Source organism: Salmo salar, chromosome ssa12 (assembly GCF_905237065.1).
Source record: "Salmo salar chromosome ssa12, Ssal_v3.1, whole genome shotgun sequence".
Taxonomy (NCBI): domain Eukaryota; kingdom Metazoa; phylum Chordata; class Actinopteri; order Salmoniformes; family Salmonidae; genus Salmo; species Salmo salar.
The window spans coordinates 36513827-36532762 of record NC_059453.1 but is presented as its reverse complement, the minus strand read 5'-3'; the positions used below and the strand labels follow the sequence as shown (position 1 = coordinate 36532762).

Below are 18936 nucleotides of genomic sequence, written 5' to 3'. Positions count from 1 at the left end.
TTAAGGAGTTAGGTGATAAAGGAGAGCGGCGCTCTCAGGGCGAGACTGGTAGACAGCGAGCGAGGTTAGGTTAAAGAGACTACAGTGGGCCTACAGTAGCAAAAGCACTTAAATCAATTAGATTGATCTGTAAACAGAAAGGGTCAAAGACTCCATATATCTGGGACTTCATTAACAGATTGCATGGTATAATGGTATAGTTTATTGGTTGGTAGAACCTTTTCACAAAATGGTTCTTTGAGGGTTCTTCGTTGGGTGAAAGGGTTCTACATAGAACCAAAAATGGTTCTACCTGAAAACAAGATAGGGTTCTCCTACAGGGACAGATGAAGAACACTTTATGAACCTTGTAGCATTCTACAAAAACTTTGAAGCAGTGGCAGATGAATCCCTTGCAGCGTGTTATTCATATAAAACTGAACAGTTGAAGCGTGCAGTACTAACCTCATCTGTCACTTTGAATCTCTTCAACAGGGCCACAAACTTCTGTTTGAAATTGGGTTGCTGTAAAAGGAGAGTGAGAGAGAGGGTGGAGGAGAGGGAAGGAGAGGAAGAGAGAGTTTGGTGTCAAAAAGAGTACACCAAGAACTTGTCAGAATGAACATTTTTAGTAGGATCTCCATTTGCTGACGCCATGACGTAAGCTAATCTTTCAGAGACGTCAGTGTAACCAACAAAGCTGTCTTCAAACTCATGTGATGACAGCTCTATAATACTGAGAGCTCAATAAATCACAGTGAAGTTAACACAATAGACTTCTGAGTCTAGTCTTCACCGCCAAATGTTATTACGCTCCGGAGTGAAGTTTCCTAATAGGTAAAAATCTAGGAAAAGCTTCCCCTACTCCAATCCTAACAATATTCATTCATTGGGAAAAAGATAAACTGACCCAAAACCAATGTCTAGGGGCAACTTCACCCTACTCCCATGAATATGCTTATCTGAAGAGTGCCAGCATCTGAAGAGCACTAGGATGCGCCATTAAAAGTCAGTTAATGTTCAGACGGCTTAGTGGCTTCGACCTCGATGACCTTATGTGTGCATGATTCGCTGATTCACCAAAGGCATATTAGGTCATTGGAGAGAGCCAGGCATGTCATTATTAACAACATCAAGGATTATTGATTGAAGCAAATACCCGGGCCTAGGGAAAAGTATTTGTTAAAGTGTGCATTTATTTGTGATTTATGTTTGTGTGTGTACATCTGTGTGTGTTACCAGCTGACATGTGTGGGTCTCAGTTTATGCATGTTGGTGCCTGCATATTTTGTATTCTTAGTTGGCGTTTTAGTCTGCGTCATCTACAGTGTTTTGGTCTAAAAGTGTATGTTGAACTCATTCCAGGACAACTCTCCTGTCACTACTGCTTAGATAAGGATTTAGGAGACATCTTCTGTGCCATCCCTGAAAAGAACAAGACTGAGTAGCAGACCTAACACAGACACACCTTAAAGAGATTACAGTGGACTCTTGATGACTGCACCCATTTGCACTGGCTTGGAACTTTCGAGACAGCGCACACTAAACCTGAGCATAAAGTTATCAGGAGCAAGGAATTGGGACCGAAAAACTGTATTGCATTTAAATGTAGTTTGTACTTACAGTGCCTTCAGAAAGTATTCACAACCCTTTTGTTGAGTTACAAATTGGGATTAAAATGGATTTAATGGTCTTTTTTTCTTTTTGACGATCTACACAAAATATTTGGTCATATTAAAGATTCATTTTTTAAATATTAATGAAAAGTATTAGACTAATATATATTGATAAAATAATTAGAATCACCTTTGGTAGCGATTACAGCTGTGAGTATTTTTGGGTAAGCCTCTAAGAGCTTTACACACCTAGATTGTACAATATTTGCCCATTATTCTTTTTTAAACACTTCAAGCTCTGACAAGGTGCTTTTTGATAATTGACAGCCCTTTTCAAGTCTTGCCATAGATTTTCAAGCCGATGTAAGTCAAAACTGTAACTAGGCCACTCAGGAACATTTACTGTCGTATTGGTAAGCAACTCCAATGTATATTTCGCCTTGAGTTTCAGGTTATTGTCCTGCTGAAAGGTGAATTTATCTCCCAGTGTCTGTTGGAAAGCAGACTGAACCAGGTTTTCCTCTAGGATTTTGCCTGTGCTTAGCACTATTCCATTTATTTTTATCCACCCCCAAAACTTCCCTAGTTCTTGCTGATGACAAGCATACCCATAACATACCCATAAGAGTGGTACTCAGTGATATATTGTGTTGGATATGCCCAAAACATAATGCATTGTACATAATGCATTGTATTCAAGACAAAAATGTAATTTATTTGCCACATTTATTGCAAACAGGATGCATGTTTTGGAATATTTTGATTCTGTACAGACTTCCTTCTTTTCACTCTGTCATTTAGGTTAGTATTGTATAGTAACTACAATGTTGTTGATCCATCTTCAGTTTTCTCCTATCATAGCCATTAAACTCTGTAACTGTTTTAAAGTCACCATTGGCCTCATGGTGAAATCCCTGAGTGGTTTCTTTACACTCCGGCAACTGAGTTAGGAAGGACACATGTATCTTTGTAGTGACTGGGTGTATTGATACACCATCCAAAGCGTAATTAATAACTTCACCATGCTCAAAGGGATATATATATATTTTTTATCCATCTACCAATAGGTGCCCTTCTTTGCGAGGCATGGGAAAATCTCCCTGGTCTTTGTTGTTGAATCTGTGCTTGAAATTGTCACGTCCTGGCCAGTATATAAGGTTAATTGTTTTGTAGTTTGGTCAGGGCGTGGCAGGGGGTATTTGTTTTCTGTGGTTCGGGGTGGTGTGTTTTGTGTAAAGGGTGTTTGATTTAGTAATTCCGGGTTTTGGTTTATGTTTAGTAATTCTATGGTTAGTCTAGGTTGTGTGTTTCTATGTTTGGTTGATTGGGGTTGGGACTCTCAGTTGAAGGCAGGTGTTGTCTATCTGCCTTTGATTGAGAGTTCCATATATTAGGGTGTGTTTGTATGTGTGATTTGTGGGTGATTATTCTGTGTATAGCCTTGTGCCTTACCAGACTGTTTATTTGTCGAGTGTTCGTGTTTTGTTATTTTGTATGGTCATTTTTGAGATTAATTAAAAATCAAGATGAGCATTCACGTACCTGCTGCGTATTGGTCCACATTTTCTGATGACGATTTCGCATTATCGTCAGAAGACGAAGACAACTGTGACAGAATCACCCACCACCAAAGGACCAAGCAGCAGAGGAAGGAGCAGACGGAGTTCGAGTTGGACTGGCGGGAGAAGTGGACTTGGGAGGAAGTTCTGGACGGGGCCGGACCCTGGCATCAGGCTGGGGATTATCGACGCCCGCAGGGGGGAAATTGAGGCAGCCAAGGCAGAGAGGCGGTGGTACGAGGCCAAGTACGCGCTGAAGGAGAAGCACGAGAGGCACCCCCAAGAAAATTTTGGGGGGGGCACACGGGTAGTTTGGCTAGGCGTAAGAAGAGCCGGAAGCCAGCTACTCGTGGTTATATGGAGGAGCGTATGGGGTGGAGAGCGCTATGTTTCGCTGAGGAGCGCACTATCTCACCCATACGCACGCACAGTCCGGTGCGCGTTATTCCAGCCCCTCGCAGGTGCCGTGCTAGAGCGGGCATCCAGCCTGGTAGGAGGATGCCTGCGCAGCGCATCTGGTCGCCGGTACGCCTCCGAGGACCAGGCTACCCAACTCCCGCTCTACGCACGGCTACCATCAGGCCCCTGCACAGCCCAGTCTGCCCTGTACGAGCACCCCGCTCGTACAGGGCTACTAGTTCCATCCAGCCAAGGCGGGTTGTGCAGGAGGTAAGATCTAGACCGGCTGTGCGCCTCCATAGCCCTGGGTTTCCAGCTCCTGTCTCTCGTGCGGACCCGGAAGTGCGTCAACCCAGTCCGACTCGTCCTGTTCCCGCTCCCCGCACTAGCCTGGAGGTGCGTGTACATAATCTGGTAATCCCAGTACCAGCACCACGCACCAGGCTACAAGTGCGTCAACCCAGCCTCGCCAGTCAACAGTCTTCATCAGAGCTGCCCGCCAGTCAACAGTCTTCATCAGAGCTGCCCGCCAGTCAACAGTCATCGTCAGAGCTGCCCGCCAGTCAACAGTCATCGTCAGAGCTGCCCGCCAGTCAACAGTCATCGTCAGAGCTGCCCGCCAGTCAACAGTCATCGTCAGAGCTGCCCGCCAGTCAACAGTCATCGTCAGAGCTGCCCGCCAGTCAACAGTCATCGTCAGAGCTGCCCGCCAGTCAACAGTCATCGTCAGAGCTGCCCGCCAGTCAACAGTCATCGTCAGAGCTGCCCGCCAGTCAACAGTCATCGTCAGAGCTGCCCGCCAGTCAACAGTCATCGTCAGAGCTGCCCGCCAGTCAACAGTCATCGTCAGAGCTGCCCGCCAGTCAACAGTCATCGTCAGAGCTGCCCGCCAGTCAACAGTCGTCAGAGCTGCCCGCCAGTCAACAGTCGCCAGAGTGGCCAGACTGCGCTGAACTGCCGGAGTGGCCAGACTGCGCTGAACTGCCGGAGTGGCCAGACTGCGCTGAACTGCCGGAGTGGCCAGACTGCGCTGAACTGCCGGAGTGGCCAGACTGCGCTGAACTGCCGGAGTGGCCAGACTGCGCTGAACTGCCGGAGTGGCCAGACTGCCCTGAACTGCCGGAGTGGCCAGACTGCCCTGAACTGCCGGAGTGGCCAGACTGCCCTGAACTGCCGGAGTGGCCAGACTGCCCTGAACTGCCGGAGTGGCCAGACTGCCCTGAACTGCCGGAGTGGCCAGACTGCCCTGAACTGCCGGAGTGGCCAGACTGCCCTGAACTGCCGGAGTGGCCAGACTGCCCTGAACTGCCGGAGTGGCCAGACTGCCCTGAACTGCCGGAGTGGCCAGACTGCCCTGATACTGTCCGGAGTGGCCAGACTGCCCAGAACTGTCCCGAATTGCCAGACTGCCCAGACTGTCCCGAATTGCCAGACTGCCCAGACTGTCCCGAATTGCCAGACTGCCCAGACTGTCCCGAATTGCCAGACTGCCCAGACTGTCCCGAATTGCCAGACTGCCCTTCCAGACTGTCCCGAATTGCCAGACTGTCCCGAATTGCCAGACTGCCCAGACTGTCCCGAATTGCCAGACTGCCCAGACTGTCCCGAATTGCCAGACTGCCCAGACTGTCCCGAATTGCCAGACTGCCCAGACTGTCCCGAATTGCCAGACTGCCCAGACTCTCCCGAATTGCCAGACTGCCCCGACTGCCCCCGGCGAAGCCAGAGTGGCCCGACAGCCTGGAACGGCCGGAGCCAGAGCCACCTCCAGAAATAGGTGGGTTGGGGAGGGGGTGTAGCACAGTGCCGTCGTTGACGGCAGCCACCCTCCCTTCCCTCCCTTTAGAAAAGGGGACTTTTTGTTGGTGTTGCTTGGGGTTATTTTTTTGTTAAGGTGCTTCTGGGGTAGCACCTTTAAGGGGGGGTACTGTCACGTCCTGGCCAGTATATAAGGTTAATTGTTTTGTAGTTTGGTCAGGGCGTGGCAGGGGGTATTTGTTTTCTGTGGTTCGGGGTGGTGTGTTTTGTGTAAAGGGTGTTTGATTTAGTAATTCCGGGTTTTGGTTTATGTTTAGTAATTCTATGGTTAGTCTAGGTTGTGTGTTTCTATGTTTGGTTGATTGGGGTTGGGACTCTCAGTTGAAGGCAGGTGTTGTCTATCTGCCTTTGATTGAGAGTTCCATATATTAGGGTGTGTTTGTATGTGTGATTTGTGGGTGATTATTCTGTGTATAGCCTTGTGCCTTACCAGACTGTTTATTTGTCGAGTGTTCGTGTTTTGTTATTTTGTATGGTCATTTTTGAGATTAATTAAAAATCAAGATGAGCATTCACGTACCTGCTGCGTTTTGGTCCTCATTCACCGACAACAACTGTGACAGAAATTCACTACTCGACTGAGGGACCTTACAGATAATTGTGTGGGGTACAGATATATTTTTTAAAATATATTTTTAATTTAACCTTTATTTAACTAGGCAAGTCAGTTAAGAACAAATTCTTATTTACAATGACGACCTAGGAACAGTGGCTTAACTGGCTTGTTCAGGGGCAGAACGACAGATTTTTACCTTGTCAGCTCGGGGATTCAATCTAGCAACCTTTCGGTTATTAGCCCAAAGCTCTAACGACTAGGCTACCTGCCACCCCAGATATGGGGGTAATCATTCAAAAATCATATTAACCACTATTATTGCACACAGAGTGAGTCCATGCAACTTGTTAAGCACATCTTTACTCCTGAACATATTTAGGCTTGCCATAACAAAGGGATTGAATACTTACTGACTGAAGACATTTCAGCTTTACATTTTTGTAAACGTTTCTAAAAACAAAATGTCACTTGTTGTGTGTAGATCAGTGGCACAAAATCTCAATTGAATACATTTTAATTTCAGGCTGTAACAAAATGTGGAAAAAGTCAAGGGGTGTGAATACTTTCTGAAGGGCACTCAAAAGGATTCGACAGTGCTGTTCTAAGTGAGTCAACATGCATAGTATGAAAAAGCATGGTATGAAAAACACACCATAATTGAAAACAACCCCCTTCCAAGAGTTTGTACCTGCAGACCCTGCCATCACATGAACAGGTGCTGTACCTCAGGGCTCTATGCTGGGGCTATTCTCATTCTCTTTGCACTAAAATAAACTTACAAGCTAGGCTTGATGTGTATTTCAATGAATTTATCCAACCACATTGTAAAGTTGTTGATATAGGGAGGCTCCCCCATCCTTACCCTTGTCATGGATGTTGTTCGAATCATTTTCCTCCGGTTTTTCTTTGGCTTCCTTTGGACATCATCATCCTCGTCATACAGGTCCTATGAAAGACAGTTTTGTGTCTTAAAGATCAGTGTTTTACAACCCATGGGAATGTACCTTTTTGTTCCAGCCCAGCACTAACACACCTGCTCATCAAGATTAGTTGAATCAGGTGTGTTAATGCTGGGCTAGAACAATAAAGTGCAGCACTGTGAGCTATAGATTGAGAAACACTAGGCCAATGACATTTTGGTCTATAACTACAACTAGAACCCAGGATAAATAGTATGCAGGGACTTACTGTATTGGTATTGCCGTGGAAATTCTTACACAGGGACACTCAAAGTCAATCTTAAATTAATCATTGTTTATTGTCAGCGCACTGGAGCGGTTCCAACCAACTCAATGCACCATAGTACTCAATCAGGAGCTCTGCCTGGGCAGACCCAGCAGTTGTCTTATATACGGCTATACACAGACAAGTTATATTTGCATGATTCAGCATAATTAATTAATCATTACCGTTTTGTTTCATTCATGTGACCGACCAATACTGTTTCATAACATGTGACAGACTAACACCTCACGAGACTTCTCCTCTCTAAGCTGAGACCTTGAAAATGAGATATCTTGCGTTTGTTCTCAAAACAAGGTCTGGGCGTACTGCCAAATTGCAGCTACTGATAAGTGAGGATTTGTAAAGTCAACCACTTGCATGAACACAGAAATTGGTTATTAGAACAGTACATGAATAGTAGACATTAGTTTAGTTAAAAGAAAAGCACAAACATAGAAAGTCCCTTACATCCCATCCTCTTACACAACAACAGTATACAGTGTGTATTTTTGGGTGTCCATTACAGACAATTAGAGCTGGAGATCTTTCACAACAACAAACTTTAAGATGTGCTGTGTCTCACCACTGGTTGAACAGCATCGTCGCTAGCTTCCTGCTCCGAAGAGTAGCTGTCGTCGTCATCCTCTGAGTAGTTATCCATATCCGGGGATCGATCTGGGGTCAAAGACAAGAACATAAGCTACATGTCAATTCTTCATTCACTCACTGGGAAACTCTGGAGAATTTACCATTGATTTTAAATGTCTATGTTCCGTTGCTCCACTCAGAGGCTCTGAGCTTAAAGGAAGAGGTCAAGTAAGTTTAAATGCCTCTAATGTCACTCCATACTTCCTCAAGGACGGGAAAATACAATGAATGAATAAGTAAGTGAGTTCAAGAACATTTTTCAAAAGATTTCATATAGCTTGCCGGCCATCTGGCTAATATTGCATCCTTGACAGATGATTTTATTTTGGGGTGCGGGCCGTCAGTTTCACAGTGAATTCCTTTACATTAGTGCAGCTGACATCTGTATCGTTTACTCAGCGTCCATTTTGGTTCTGGGAGCGCGAGGATCCTAAGGGAGCATCAGGTGCCAGACGGTAACCGCCTTAAGAACCACTGAAAATAATATCCTGCATTTTCCCTCAGTAAAATTGGTCCTAATGTACTTAAGCTGTCATGGTTAGGGCTATAAGCACCGATAGTAACGATGGTCTGTGGACACAGGCAATATGTTGGAAGGACCCTTCCCATGGGGAGATTAGTGGGTCTGTGGTGGGCTTATTGCACTTCAGTAAATAGACTTTTAAGTAGTGAATGTATGGAAATCTCTAGAGGTACACAAGGACGAGTGAAACATTGAGACTGAGAGGCTACACAGAATACGTTTCTTTCAAAAGCATTTTCTTTAGAAAAGTTAACATTTGTGAAAACGAGTTGTCAATATAGAAACAAATGTCTATTAAAATGTGCAATTGCCAAGGAAATGGTTTCACTCACATGACTGTCAGGCTAAGTGCAATGTAAATATGCACTTATTATGCAATTAAAAGCCCTGCGATAGACTAGCGTCCAGTCCAGCGGGTGTACTTGTACATCAAGCTGACTCATGCTACAAAAACAAGAGATAGGCTCCTGCCCCATGGGCCGTTCTGACTCGGACAAGGATACTTTATGCAATTAAATAACATTATGCCAAAAACATCGGTTTTCAGGATGAATAGCTTTCCTCAGTGTGCGGGCCAAACACTTGTGATGATAAGCACTGGTTTCCAGGTCCCCACCTAAGGCTTTGGCCTTGGTCCCTGTCTGCCCGCTGCCGTCCTCATGGTCAATGGGCTGACTGGACAGGGAATACACACTGAGCTCGGCCGCACGCACCGGCACCTCCTTCACGTTGCTATGGAGACCCAGGATCTGGGCTCCATCTGTCGGGTGTTGCATCACCTAAACACAAGTCAGGACAGAGAAGTGTGTGAGCGACATACAAGTGTTGTTGCGTTTATTCATACAGAACAATGAGTACCTGAGTATAATACATAATGCAGAAGCACGCACACAGACACACAAACAGACATACACATACATAGACACACACAGACACACACACACACACACAGCCATAAACACAGACACACAGCCATAAACACAAGCTCACAAGCGCAGGCACACACACATTCATAAATTTGCACATTCACACGCATGTTCAACTGAAGCACACAGTTTTTGTTAGAAACGGGGAAGCTTTATTTTCCTCCCCATGTTTTCTTCCTCATGTCTCACCAAATCGGATTTGTGCCTCTCACCTTGACACAGTTCGCTCTAAGCTCTAGGCTGTGTACCAAGTCGCATACAGTGCCATTTGAGAGGCAGCCCTGGAGTTTCATTAACCATCAATCACTGCGGCAGGTTGCATCGAGAATGAAAGCCCCAAATGTTCTCCAATCACTGCTGTCATTCAAATCCAAGAGAAAGCCTGACAGCACTTTGTTCATACAGTCACATCTCTACATCTCATTCTCTCCGGCATGCTGTATTATTCAGCTGTTTGCGGAGGCGGAGTTTGAAACTAATTGCGAGTGTACTGTGGATGGAGACCTGAGGAAATGTAGCGATGGTAGTCCTGTAATGTAATTGGGGGAATGGGGAAGCAAGCCTACATCCGGGGGCATTGTTTAATGTTGGCTGGTGGCTGTGCGGAATTGTTCATGGATGTGCATATAATGACATTGGCTGGTGTTCAGTCAATTTCAAATAGTGGGTTTCTGAATATCGCTTCTGTTCACTTTATGCATTCGGTTACAGTTCCTTGTTATGACCGGTTAATAGGTTCCTTCTTGCTTTGCCAACTTTGAATTTAGCACAGACCTTGCTAAAAATGGATTCTGAATTGGAACTGGTAGAGCAGCCTGATCTCATAGACTAGATGTAACATAATATACGTAAATTAAATTAGTATGATATGTTACATTTGGTATGGTTACATAACACAGAAGGTTGCTTAACGCAAAAACGAAAGGAGGGTGGTGGGTCGAGGTGGATGGGTAGGCCGTAGGCGTATAACGCAAACGTCTAGCAACCCAAAGGTTGCGTGTTAGAATTTCATCATGGACGACTTTAGCATTTTAGCTAATTAGAAACTTTGCAGCTACTTACTACTTTTTAGCTACTATGCAGCTACTTAACATGTTAGCTAACCCTTCCCCTAACCCTTTAACTTAACTCCTAACTCTAACACTTTAACCAACCTCCTAACCTAACCTTAACCCTAGCCTAGCTATGGCATACATTGTATTAGAAACCTAGCCAATGTTAGCCACAACAAATTGGAATTCGTAACATATCATACATTTTGAAAATTCCGAACATATACAAATTGCAATTCGTAACATATCAAACAAATTGTAATGCGTAACATAATCATGCGAAATGGAATATGGACATCCACAAAGTAATACATATCACACAAAACATATCATACTAAATGGAGTGCTTCAAATTTACGTACAGAATAATATGAAATGCTCTGAGACCAGGTTAGGTGGAGTTGTCTATGCCTCCTGCAAACCAATAAAGGCAGGCTATGTGTTGAGGTATAAGTGTGTGTTGGGGTATGTGTTGAGGTATGGGCCCTACCAGAGTGTGAATTACACCTGTTTTGAGTGCACGCGCTTAATAATAAAGACATAATTTAAACTGTAAAAAACCTTTTAATGTGACATGAACACAACAAGTCATGATATTTTCATCTGAATGTCAAACAAATCTCTTCAAAAAGTAGGAATGTTCATCCACTCCAAAATAATTCCAGCATCCAAACGGCATACTCACGCCATTTTATGAATGGAAATAGACCTGCTACAAAACACCAAAGAAGTGTGCCTAATGAGATTCCGCGATTGCCATTGATAAGGCCTACATTAATTGATGCGTCTTGCTGACAAATGTAACTTTTTTGTAGCCTGAAAAGTTGGGACACCTGAAATGCATTGGAATAAAGGCTATTTTTCTCAAGGGCGCATGGCAAACAAATGCCGAAAAATGAGGAAGTACAAAGGAAAATCTATGCGTAAAGGAGCTCATCTAAAGCTGAAATTCAGCACTACTGGATGGACAGCGCTGCCACAATACATGTTTTAAACCATGAAAAAAAGAGGTGGGGGTGTTCATTTCATTGGAAGATTTTATTTTCATATTTATCACAGTAAAACATATTTACCACTGCATTTTAAATGAATAGGAGAATGGTTAAATTAGCATTATTTTGTTGCATTTAGGGGAGCTAACATCTCATTCAGGAGAGCTGAGCCACCCCTTGGCTCCCCAGTAATTCGCACCATGGGCCCTGTTTCCATAGTTACGGATGTATAACCCCATGATGACAAGCAACGTGCGTTTGACTTCATATGCTGTTGTGATAAAAGAATTGGTCACAAATATTAAGCTGTTGTCTTTACCTCTGCCATATTGATGACGCCCACAGCTAAGGTCTTATACCCCAGGATGGTACGGTTTTTATATCGCTTCCTCCTCTGCAGCATGATCTGCAATCGGTTGGCGTCCCTTTTGAGGAAGTGGGGATACTAGGGGGGACAGAAAATGACGTGACACACATTAGGTGTTACAGGAGGTTACATCACACCTTACATCATGTCTGTAGCCATGATGTTTTTCCTCAGTCAGTCATTTCTTTGATGCCTTCAGATCCGCCACCTCAGATGGGCTTTGAACGCCAACCTGAGGTGCAGGAAATACACTAAAACTAAAAAAAGGGGTATATGTTTACATTATTAATGGCACTACCATTAATTTAGCAAAAAGTGCTGTACATCAACCGTTGGCTAATGAAAATACGGATTTCAGTCACATAACAGATCACTCTTTGATACTTTTGAAAGCCATGTTAACCTGGCCATACCTGGAGTGAGAAGGTTAGCTCAAGGTCAGTCTCCATCAGTCCGTCTGGGGGAAGGACATACTCATTGGACCTCAAGATGCGCTTGGACCCCTGTGGCGGAAAATTTAAAGAGAGGTACAGAGAGAGTTAGGGATCTAATGGTGACTGAAACAAAGACATTTGGTGGTAACACTTCGACTTTGCAATGTTCCTTTCCCCGAGAAAAGTGTATAGAAACTCAGTTCTAAAACGTACACATTCCTGTGTCAAAGAAGGAGTGTTTGCCAACGATGCCTAGAAGTTTAGGGGTTGTTTCTGGACAGGGTCTTGGAGTTGCATGTTACCTCAGTAACCTACTGATCCAGCTAATTTAAAGGTAGACTCAGCGATATGATGTACGTACAGAAAGTAAACAGCATAATGGATAAATTTCCACAACAACTAAGAGCGCTGAAGCACGAGGTTCAACTTCTTTGGTGCCCTTGCTAGCACGCTGTGAACAGAGTAGCTCTCTGCATCATTCCTCTACTGCATCTCCCCATTCCTCTCAAGCTACAGGTGACTCTTCAATTGATGCATGATTAGGCCTATGGTTAACTCAAGTTTACTCCAAATATGTTTTTCCAAATGCTAGCTTCTTAGCTAACAAGAACACTCCGCTGTAGAGAACGGTCACTGGGTGGGGTTACAGACGATCCTTTTCAGTTCATATGCAAAGCCATAACTGATGGTGCATTCATAACAACAGGGAACTCTGAAAAAAAACATGCTCCGACTGGGAAAAATATTTTTGAACAGTCATCCAACTCAGCTGAAATTCGGCATCCTACTAGAGCTGAAGATCACTGACGTCACGATTTTCCCCAGTCTGAGCTCGTTTTGTTTCCGAGTTCCCAGTTGTACGTTGCGGCCGCAGCATACTTTTTACTAAACAATACGTGCTAAATAGTACATAGTACGATTAATATGCAGTATGCAGTTTAAGTGAGTAATAGTCAAGACAAAAAATAGGGGGAAAAGCTTATTTTCTTTCTATCACGGTTAGTTAGCGCTTCACTAACTCTCCATGCTGACTGTTTTGTTTTCTTGTGGGAGGCTAGGCTAGCTTCACATCCAAATTAACTGACTGGAAATGCAACCGGCTATTCGCTAACAAGACAACAGGGAACAGCAGCAGTCAGCATCAAACTTCTAATGAGCTGTCGCATACAGCTGTACTAAAATGGACCAGCAGACAGTTATCAGTGTGGCTCAGTTGGTAGAGCATGGTGTTTGCAAAGCCAGGGTTGTGGGTTCGATTCCCATGGGGGACCAGTACCGAGAAAAAAATGTATGAAATGTATGCATTCACTACTGTAAGTTGCTCTGGATAAGAGCGTCTGCTAAAAATTACTAAAATGTAAATGTTAATCTTATGAAGCTTCACAAAACATTCAGTCTTTAGAGATGAAAGGGAGGAGGAAAGTTTGTGAGGAAAACAAAACACATGGAAAAATCTGTATTCGGACCTGCATTCCTCATGGTGACTCAGCAAACAAAAAAAGGGCGCTAGCTACAAGACATTAATGCTAATTGATCCCAGAGCAGGAAGAACAGACATGTGGCTTCCAAGAGTAGCCCCATCGGGCCCTGACAGACAACTACGTGCGTAGGTAGCTGTTGACTTCAGACAAGTCTGAAACCAAAGCTATTGGCTAGCTCAATGACAATACAATTAACTAACTTCTGAATGCATTAAAAAAACTGAAAAGTCCAAAAACAAGTATGCATTAGCGGGTTTTAACATACGGAACCAAACCGCCACAGTCTTCTGAGTTCTGTAGCTAGAGATACAGAGAGTGACCAAGAATAAACATTTTTCACACTATTTTTCCCTCCTGTCAATGGGGAATAAAGAGCAGTCGAGACCCGTCTTAACTCTTGCCTAAGCTGCAACTTTCGGTTCTTTTGTGTTGCCGCTCAACATGCCGCATCAGATGTGGCCATTTAAGTCCCCTTTCTGACAAGTAGCTGGCAGACAGGTGCTAGCTAGCCATTACAATTACCACTCATGGAAATGAATACACCTGAATGGTGTTCTCAGAAATATGCTGAAATACCGAGTTACTTGAGAAGAGAGCAGCCGTGGGAAATATTGACTGAACCTTCGGTCAATATATCTCTGTGTGCATCTGAAAGGTAAGCATGCCATGTACAGTGTATAGAATTATTGCAAAGATTTCTGATAATCTACCACTCAATGACCAGTGAATTTACCACCAGTAATGAGAGAGAACAGAAAGAACACAGTTCAACCACACAATGCTCTTTCACTCTGACTGCATAGAACCTTGAGCAATACGCGAGTACTGGGCCGTACCGCGACCAAAGCGACTACTTTGGAATGTAGAGTGCCCCAAGTAACGGTCAGACATAACTGTAATCTTTTTCCTTTCTCTCTGTTCCTATCCTGTTCCTATCGAACAAGATGTCACCTTGGTAACCGCTTGGGCAGTCCTCTGAGACTATTGAGCTTAGTGGAAGGAGAGATTCTGAAAGGTTGTCAGGTGTGAAAGGAAAAAGTATGTAGCTATGTCGCAGTTCTGCCAAGGTGCATGAAATAAAGGATGTAGAAAATATATGCAATGACTATAGAAATAGCTTGTAAGGAGGACCACAGAGAAGTGAAAAACACTTCCGATGTTGACCATGAGCTTTTGTTGGCCATTAGCTTTTGTTAGTTATTGCCATATTTGAGTAAATTGACGAGCAGTATTGACCTTGACATAGTCCTTTGACTTTTCTGTTCATTTCAGAAAATAGTATCAGCCAATTGATGCAAACAGTTGTTACCAAACCATCCCATAACACACTTCAATGGTCAACAGCAATCCAAGTTCCTATGTTTTTATGGACACTCCATTTGATACTAATACAATCCGAAGCACATTACTTAAATCGTCATAATATTCTTAAACTGGACTCACCTGTATTTTGACAGCTATCACCACAGAGCTAAGCTCTCGGTCCAGTTCTTTGAGGACAATCAGCTTCTTTAGGGTCAGGCTGCACAATCTGTGGTCAACAGGGGAGACAGGGAAGGGATTTAGTTTAGTTTCATTTATTTAGATCATTTCAACCATGCACAATGATACACAAACATCGCCATATATGATAAAGTGGTTAACTGATAGCATGTAAACAAAGCTATTGTAGGCATATTCCATTAGGGTCTTCAATGGAACATTTAGCGATGTTTGAACAAATCAATTCAAAGGATGTCTGCTTTACTGGTATGAATGGTAATACGTATAGTACTTTCAAAGCAAATGCAACATGTACACATACTGTAAAATGAATAATAGAGCTGAAGGAAGAAAAAAGATGAAGTCATGGATAAAAATGTACAGCTGAGCGAGAATATGAAAAGGTATAGATTCATATTTGACAACCCTTGTATTATGATAACTTGGAAATTGAGAAAGACGTCAAAGAAATGATGAATACATACATATTTCATTATTTCACACACAAAACAAATTGCCAGTAATAATGAAATAAAGTCATGACTGCCTATCATAACAAAACCGTTTTTATTTTTCATGATAATCACATCATTATCTTGATGCACTGCTTCATCCCTCTCAAGAGCTGCTGTCGTGAGGAAGGATCATGTATTTCAAAAGGATAGAAAAACACGAGTGTGGAACAAAAGGTACTCAGCCCACTACTTGAGATGAGTAGCGCTTTCATAGACATAATGTCTGTGGGCATAATTCTATTCAGACTAGGCATACTGTATTCACTGTGTGTGTGTGTGTGTGTGTGTGTGTGTGTGTGTGTGTGTGTGTGTGTGTGTGTGTGTGAGGGCTGGGCGGTAAACCGTACCTTCTATAACAGAATTTTAATGTTTGATTTATTACATTAAATCATTCAGTAATGACCCGTTTTTATCGCCAGTAAGAAACTGCTAACAGCTGAGAACTTCTAGTTAACACAACAAGTCAACAACTTTGGGAGGGCAAGCTTGGAAAATTGAGCCCCCTGAAATTGTCTGACTACCCCTTAGTGGCGAAAGTAAGAACTGCAATTGAAGCGGATAGAGGATAATAGTTATTCTGTCAATAAAAGTTGACGAATCAGAGGCATACTAAGACAAAAGAAACGTGACACAGTATGTAAATGATACCAATCTGTACAGGAAACGAAATGAAGAAATTATTTAAAATGCTGGAAGTGAATGCTGGAATCTAACAAATAATTTTGATTCCTATGCAACAAATAGGACTACTTCACTGTCAGTTTTGTCCTATTATTTTTGGTTGAAGTTCCGTTGAACAGTAAAGCAATTAGATTGGAGAAAACCCATTAAAACTACTTAGAATTAATTTGTTGTCATCGTAGGGTCATCCAAAAGCCATAAAGAATATTTAGAACTTTTATGAAGAAACATCCAATGCTGTCAAATACTGAGAAAAATACTGTGATAAGATATTTTTTTACATACATATACAGTTGAAGTCAGAAGTTTACATACACATTAGCTAAATACATACAATTCCTGACACTTAATCCAAGTAGAAATTCCCTGTCTTAGGTCAGTTGGGATCACCACTTTATTTTAAGAATGTGAAATGTCAGAATAATAGCAGAGAGAATGATTTATTTCAGCTTTTATTTCTTTCATCACATTCCCAGTGGGTTAGAAGTGTACATACACTCAATTAGTATTTGGTAGCATTGCCTTTAAATTGTTTAACTTGGGCCAAACGTTTCAGGTAGCCTTCCACAAGCTCCCCACAATAAATTGGGTGAATTTTGGCCCATGATCTTTGTCCCATGTGCAGTTGCAAACCGTAGTCTCTTTTTTTATGGCGGTTTTGGAGCAGTGGCTTCTTCCTTGCTGAGCGGCCTTTCAGGTTATGTCGATTTAGGACTCGTTTTACTGTGGATATAGATACTTAAGGACCTGTTTCCTCCAGCATCTTTACAAGGTCCTTTGCTGTTGTTCTGGGATTAATTTTCACTTTTCGCACCAACGGTGTCTCCAGGAGACAGAACGCATCTCCTTCCTGAGCTGTATGATGACTGCGTGGTCGCATGGTGTTTATACTTGCGTAGTATTGTTTGTACTGATGAACGTGGTACCTTCATGCATTTGGATGTTGCTCCCAAGGATAAACCAGACTTGTGGAGGTCTACACAATTTTTTTCTGAGGTCTTGGCTTATTTATTTTTATTTTCCCCATGATGTCAAGCAAAGAGGCACTGAGTTTGAAGGAAGGCCGTGAAATACACCCACAGGTACACCTCCAATTTACTCAAATGATGTCAATTAGCCTATCAGAAGCTTCTAGAGCCATGACATAATTGTCTGGAATTTCCCAAGCTGTTTAAAGGCACAGTCAACTTAGTGTATGTAAACTTCTGACGCACTGGAATTGTGATACAGTGAATTATAAGTGAAATAATCTGTCTGTAAACAATTGTTGGAAAAATTACTTGTGTCATGCACAAAGTTGATGTCCTAACCGACTTGCCAAAACTATAGTTTGTTAACAAGACATTTGTGGAATGGTTGAAAAACGAGTTTGAACCTGTTATGGCTAGGGGGCAGTATTTTCACGGCTGGATAAAAAACGTACCCGATTTAATCTGGTTACTACTCCTGCCCAGTAACTAGAATATGCATATAATTATTGGCTTTGGATAGAAAACACTCCAAAGTTTCTAAAACTGTTTGAATGGTGTCTGTGAGTATAACAGAACTCAAATGGCAGGTCAAAACCTGAGAGATTCCTTTACAGGAAGTGGCCTGTCTGACCATTTCTTGAACTTCTTTGCCATCTCTATCTTTTACAAAGGATCTCTGCTCTAACGTGACACTTCCTACGTCTTCCATGGGCGCTCAGAGCCCGGGAAAAACCTGAATGTCGTCATCCCAGCCCCAGGCTGAAACACATTATCGCCTTTCTCAAGTGGCCGATCAAGGGACTGTGGGCTTAGGCGCGTGCCCTGGCCGCCCCCGTCTTTGTGATTTTTCCTCTGTTTGCCGAAAAGGAGATTCCCGGTCGGAATATTATCTCTTTTTTACGAGATAAATTGCATAAAAATGGATTTTAAACAGCGGTTGACATGCTTCGAAGTACGGTAATGGAATATTTAGAATTTTTTGTCACGAATTGCGCCATGTGCGCGACCCTGATTTACCATTTCGGATAGTTTCTGGACGCATACGAACAAAAACGCCGCTATTCGGATATAACGATGGATTATTTGGGACCAAACCAACATTTGTTATTGAAGTAGCAGTCCTGGGAGTGCATTCTGACGAAGACAACAAAGGTAATAACATTTTTGTTATAGTAAATCTGATTTTGGTGAAGGCTAAACTTGCCGGGTGTCTAAATAGCTAGCCCGTGATGGCTGGGCTATGTACTTAGAATATTGCAAAATGTGCTTTCACCAAAAAGCTATTTTAAAATCGGACATATCGAGTGCATAAAGGAGTTCTGTATCTATAATTCTTAAAATAATTGTTATGCTTTTTGTGAACGTTTATCGTGAGTAATTTAGTAAATTGTTAGTAAATTCCCCGGAAGTTTGCGGGGGGTATGCTAGTTCTGAACGTCACATGCTAATGTAAAAAGCTGTTTTTTGATATAAATATGAACTTGATTGAACAAAACATGCATTTATTGTATAACATAATGTCCTAGGTGTGTCATCTGATGAAGATCATCAAAGGTTAGTGCTGCATTTAGCTGTCTTCTGGGTTTTTGTGACATTATATGCTAGCTTGAAAAATGGGTGTCTGATTATTTCTGGCTGGGTACTCTGCTGACATAATCTAATGTTTTGCTTTCGCTGTAAAGCCTTTTTGAAATCGGACAGTGTGGTTAGATA

The 18936-nt window shown here is 42.8% G+C and overlaps 1 protein-coding gene across 2 annotated transcripts in view; it reads right to left on the bottom strand.

Annotated features, from left to right (window-relative positions):
- Positions 1-18936, bottom strand: part of LOC106564809 (phosphofurin acidic cluster sorting protein 2) — a 100109-nt gene that overhangs the window by 37159 nt on the left and 44014 nt on the right. For both annotated transcript variants that reach the window (XM_014131228.2, XM_014131229.2), the window contains exons 2-8: positions 15018-15105; positions 12073-12162; positions 11612-11737; positions 8939-9101; positions 7735-7826; positions 6790-6873; positions 445-504 (exon numbers count right to left, since the gene is read on the bottom strand). In XM_014131228.2, the coding sequence (XP_013986703.1) occupies positions 445-504; positions 6790-6873; positions 7735-7826; positions 8939-9101; positions 11612-11737; positions 12073-12162; positions 15018-15105 (703 nt within the window). The remainder of the gene's footprint in view (positions 1-444; positions 505-6789; positions 6874-7734; positions 7827-8938; positions 9102-11611; positions 11738-12072; positions 12163-15017; positions 15106-18936) is intronic.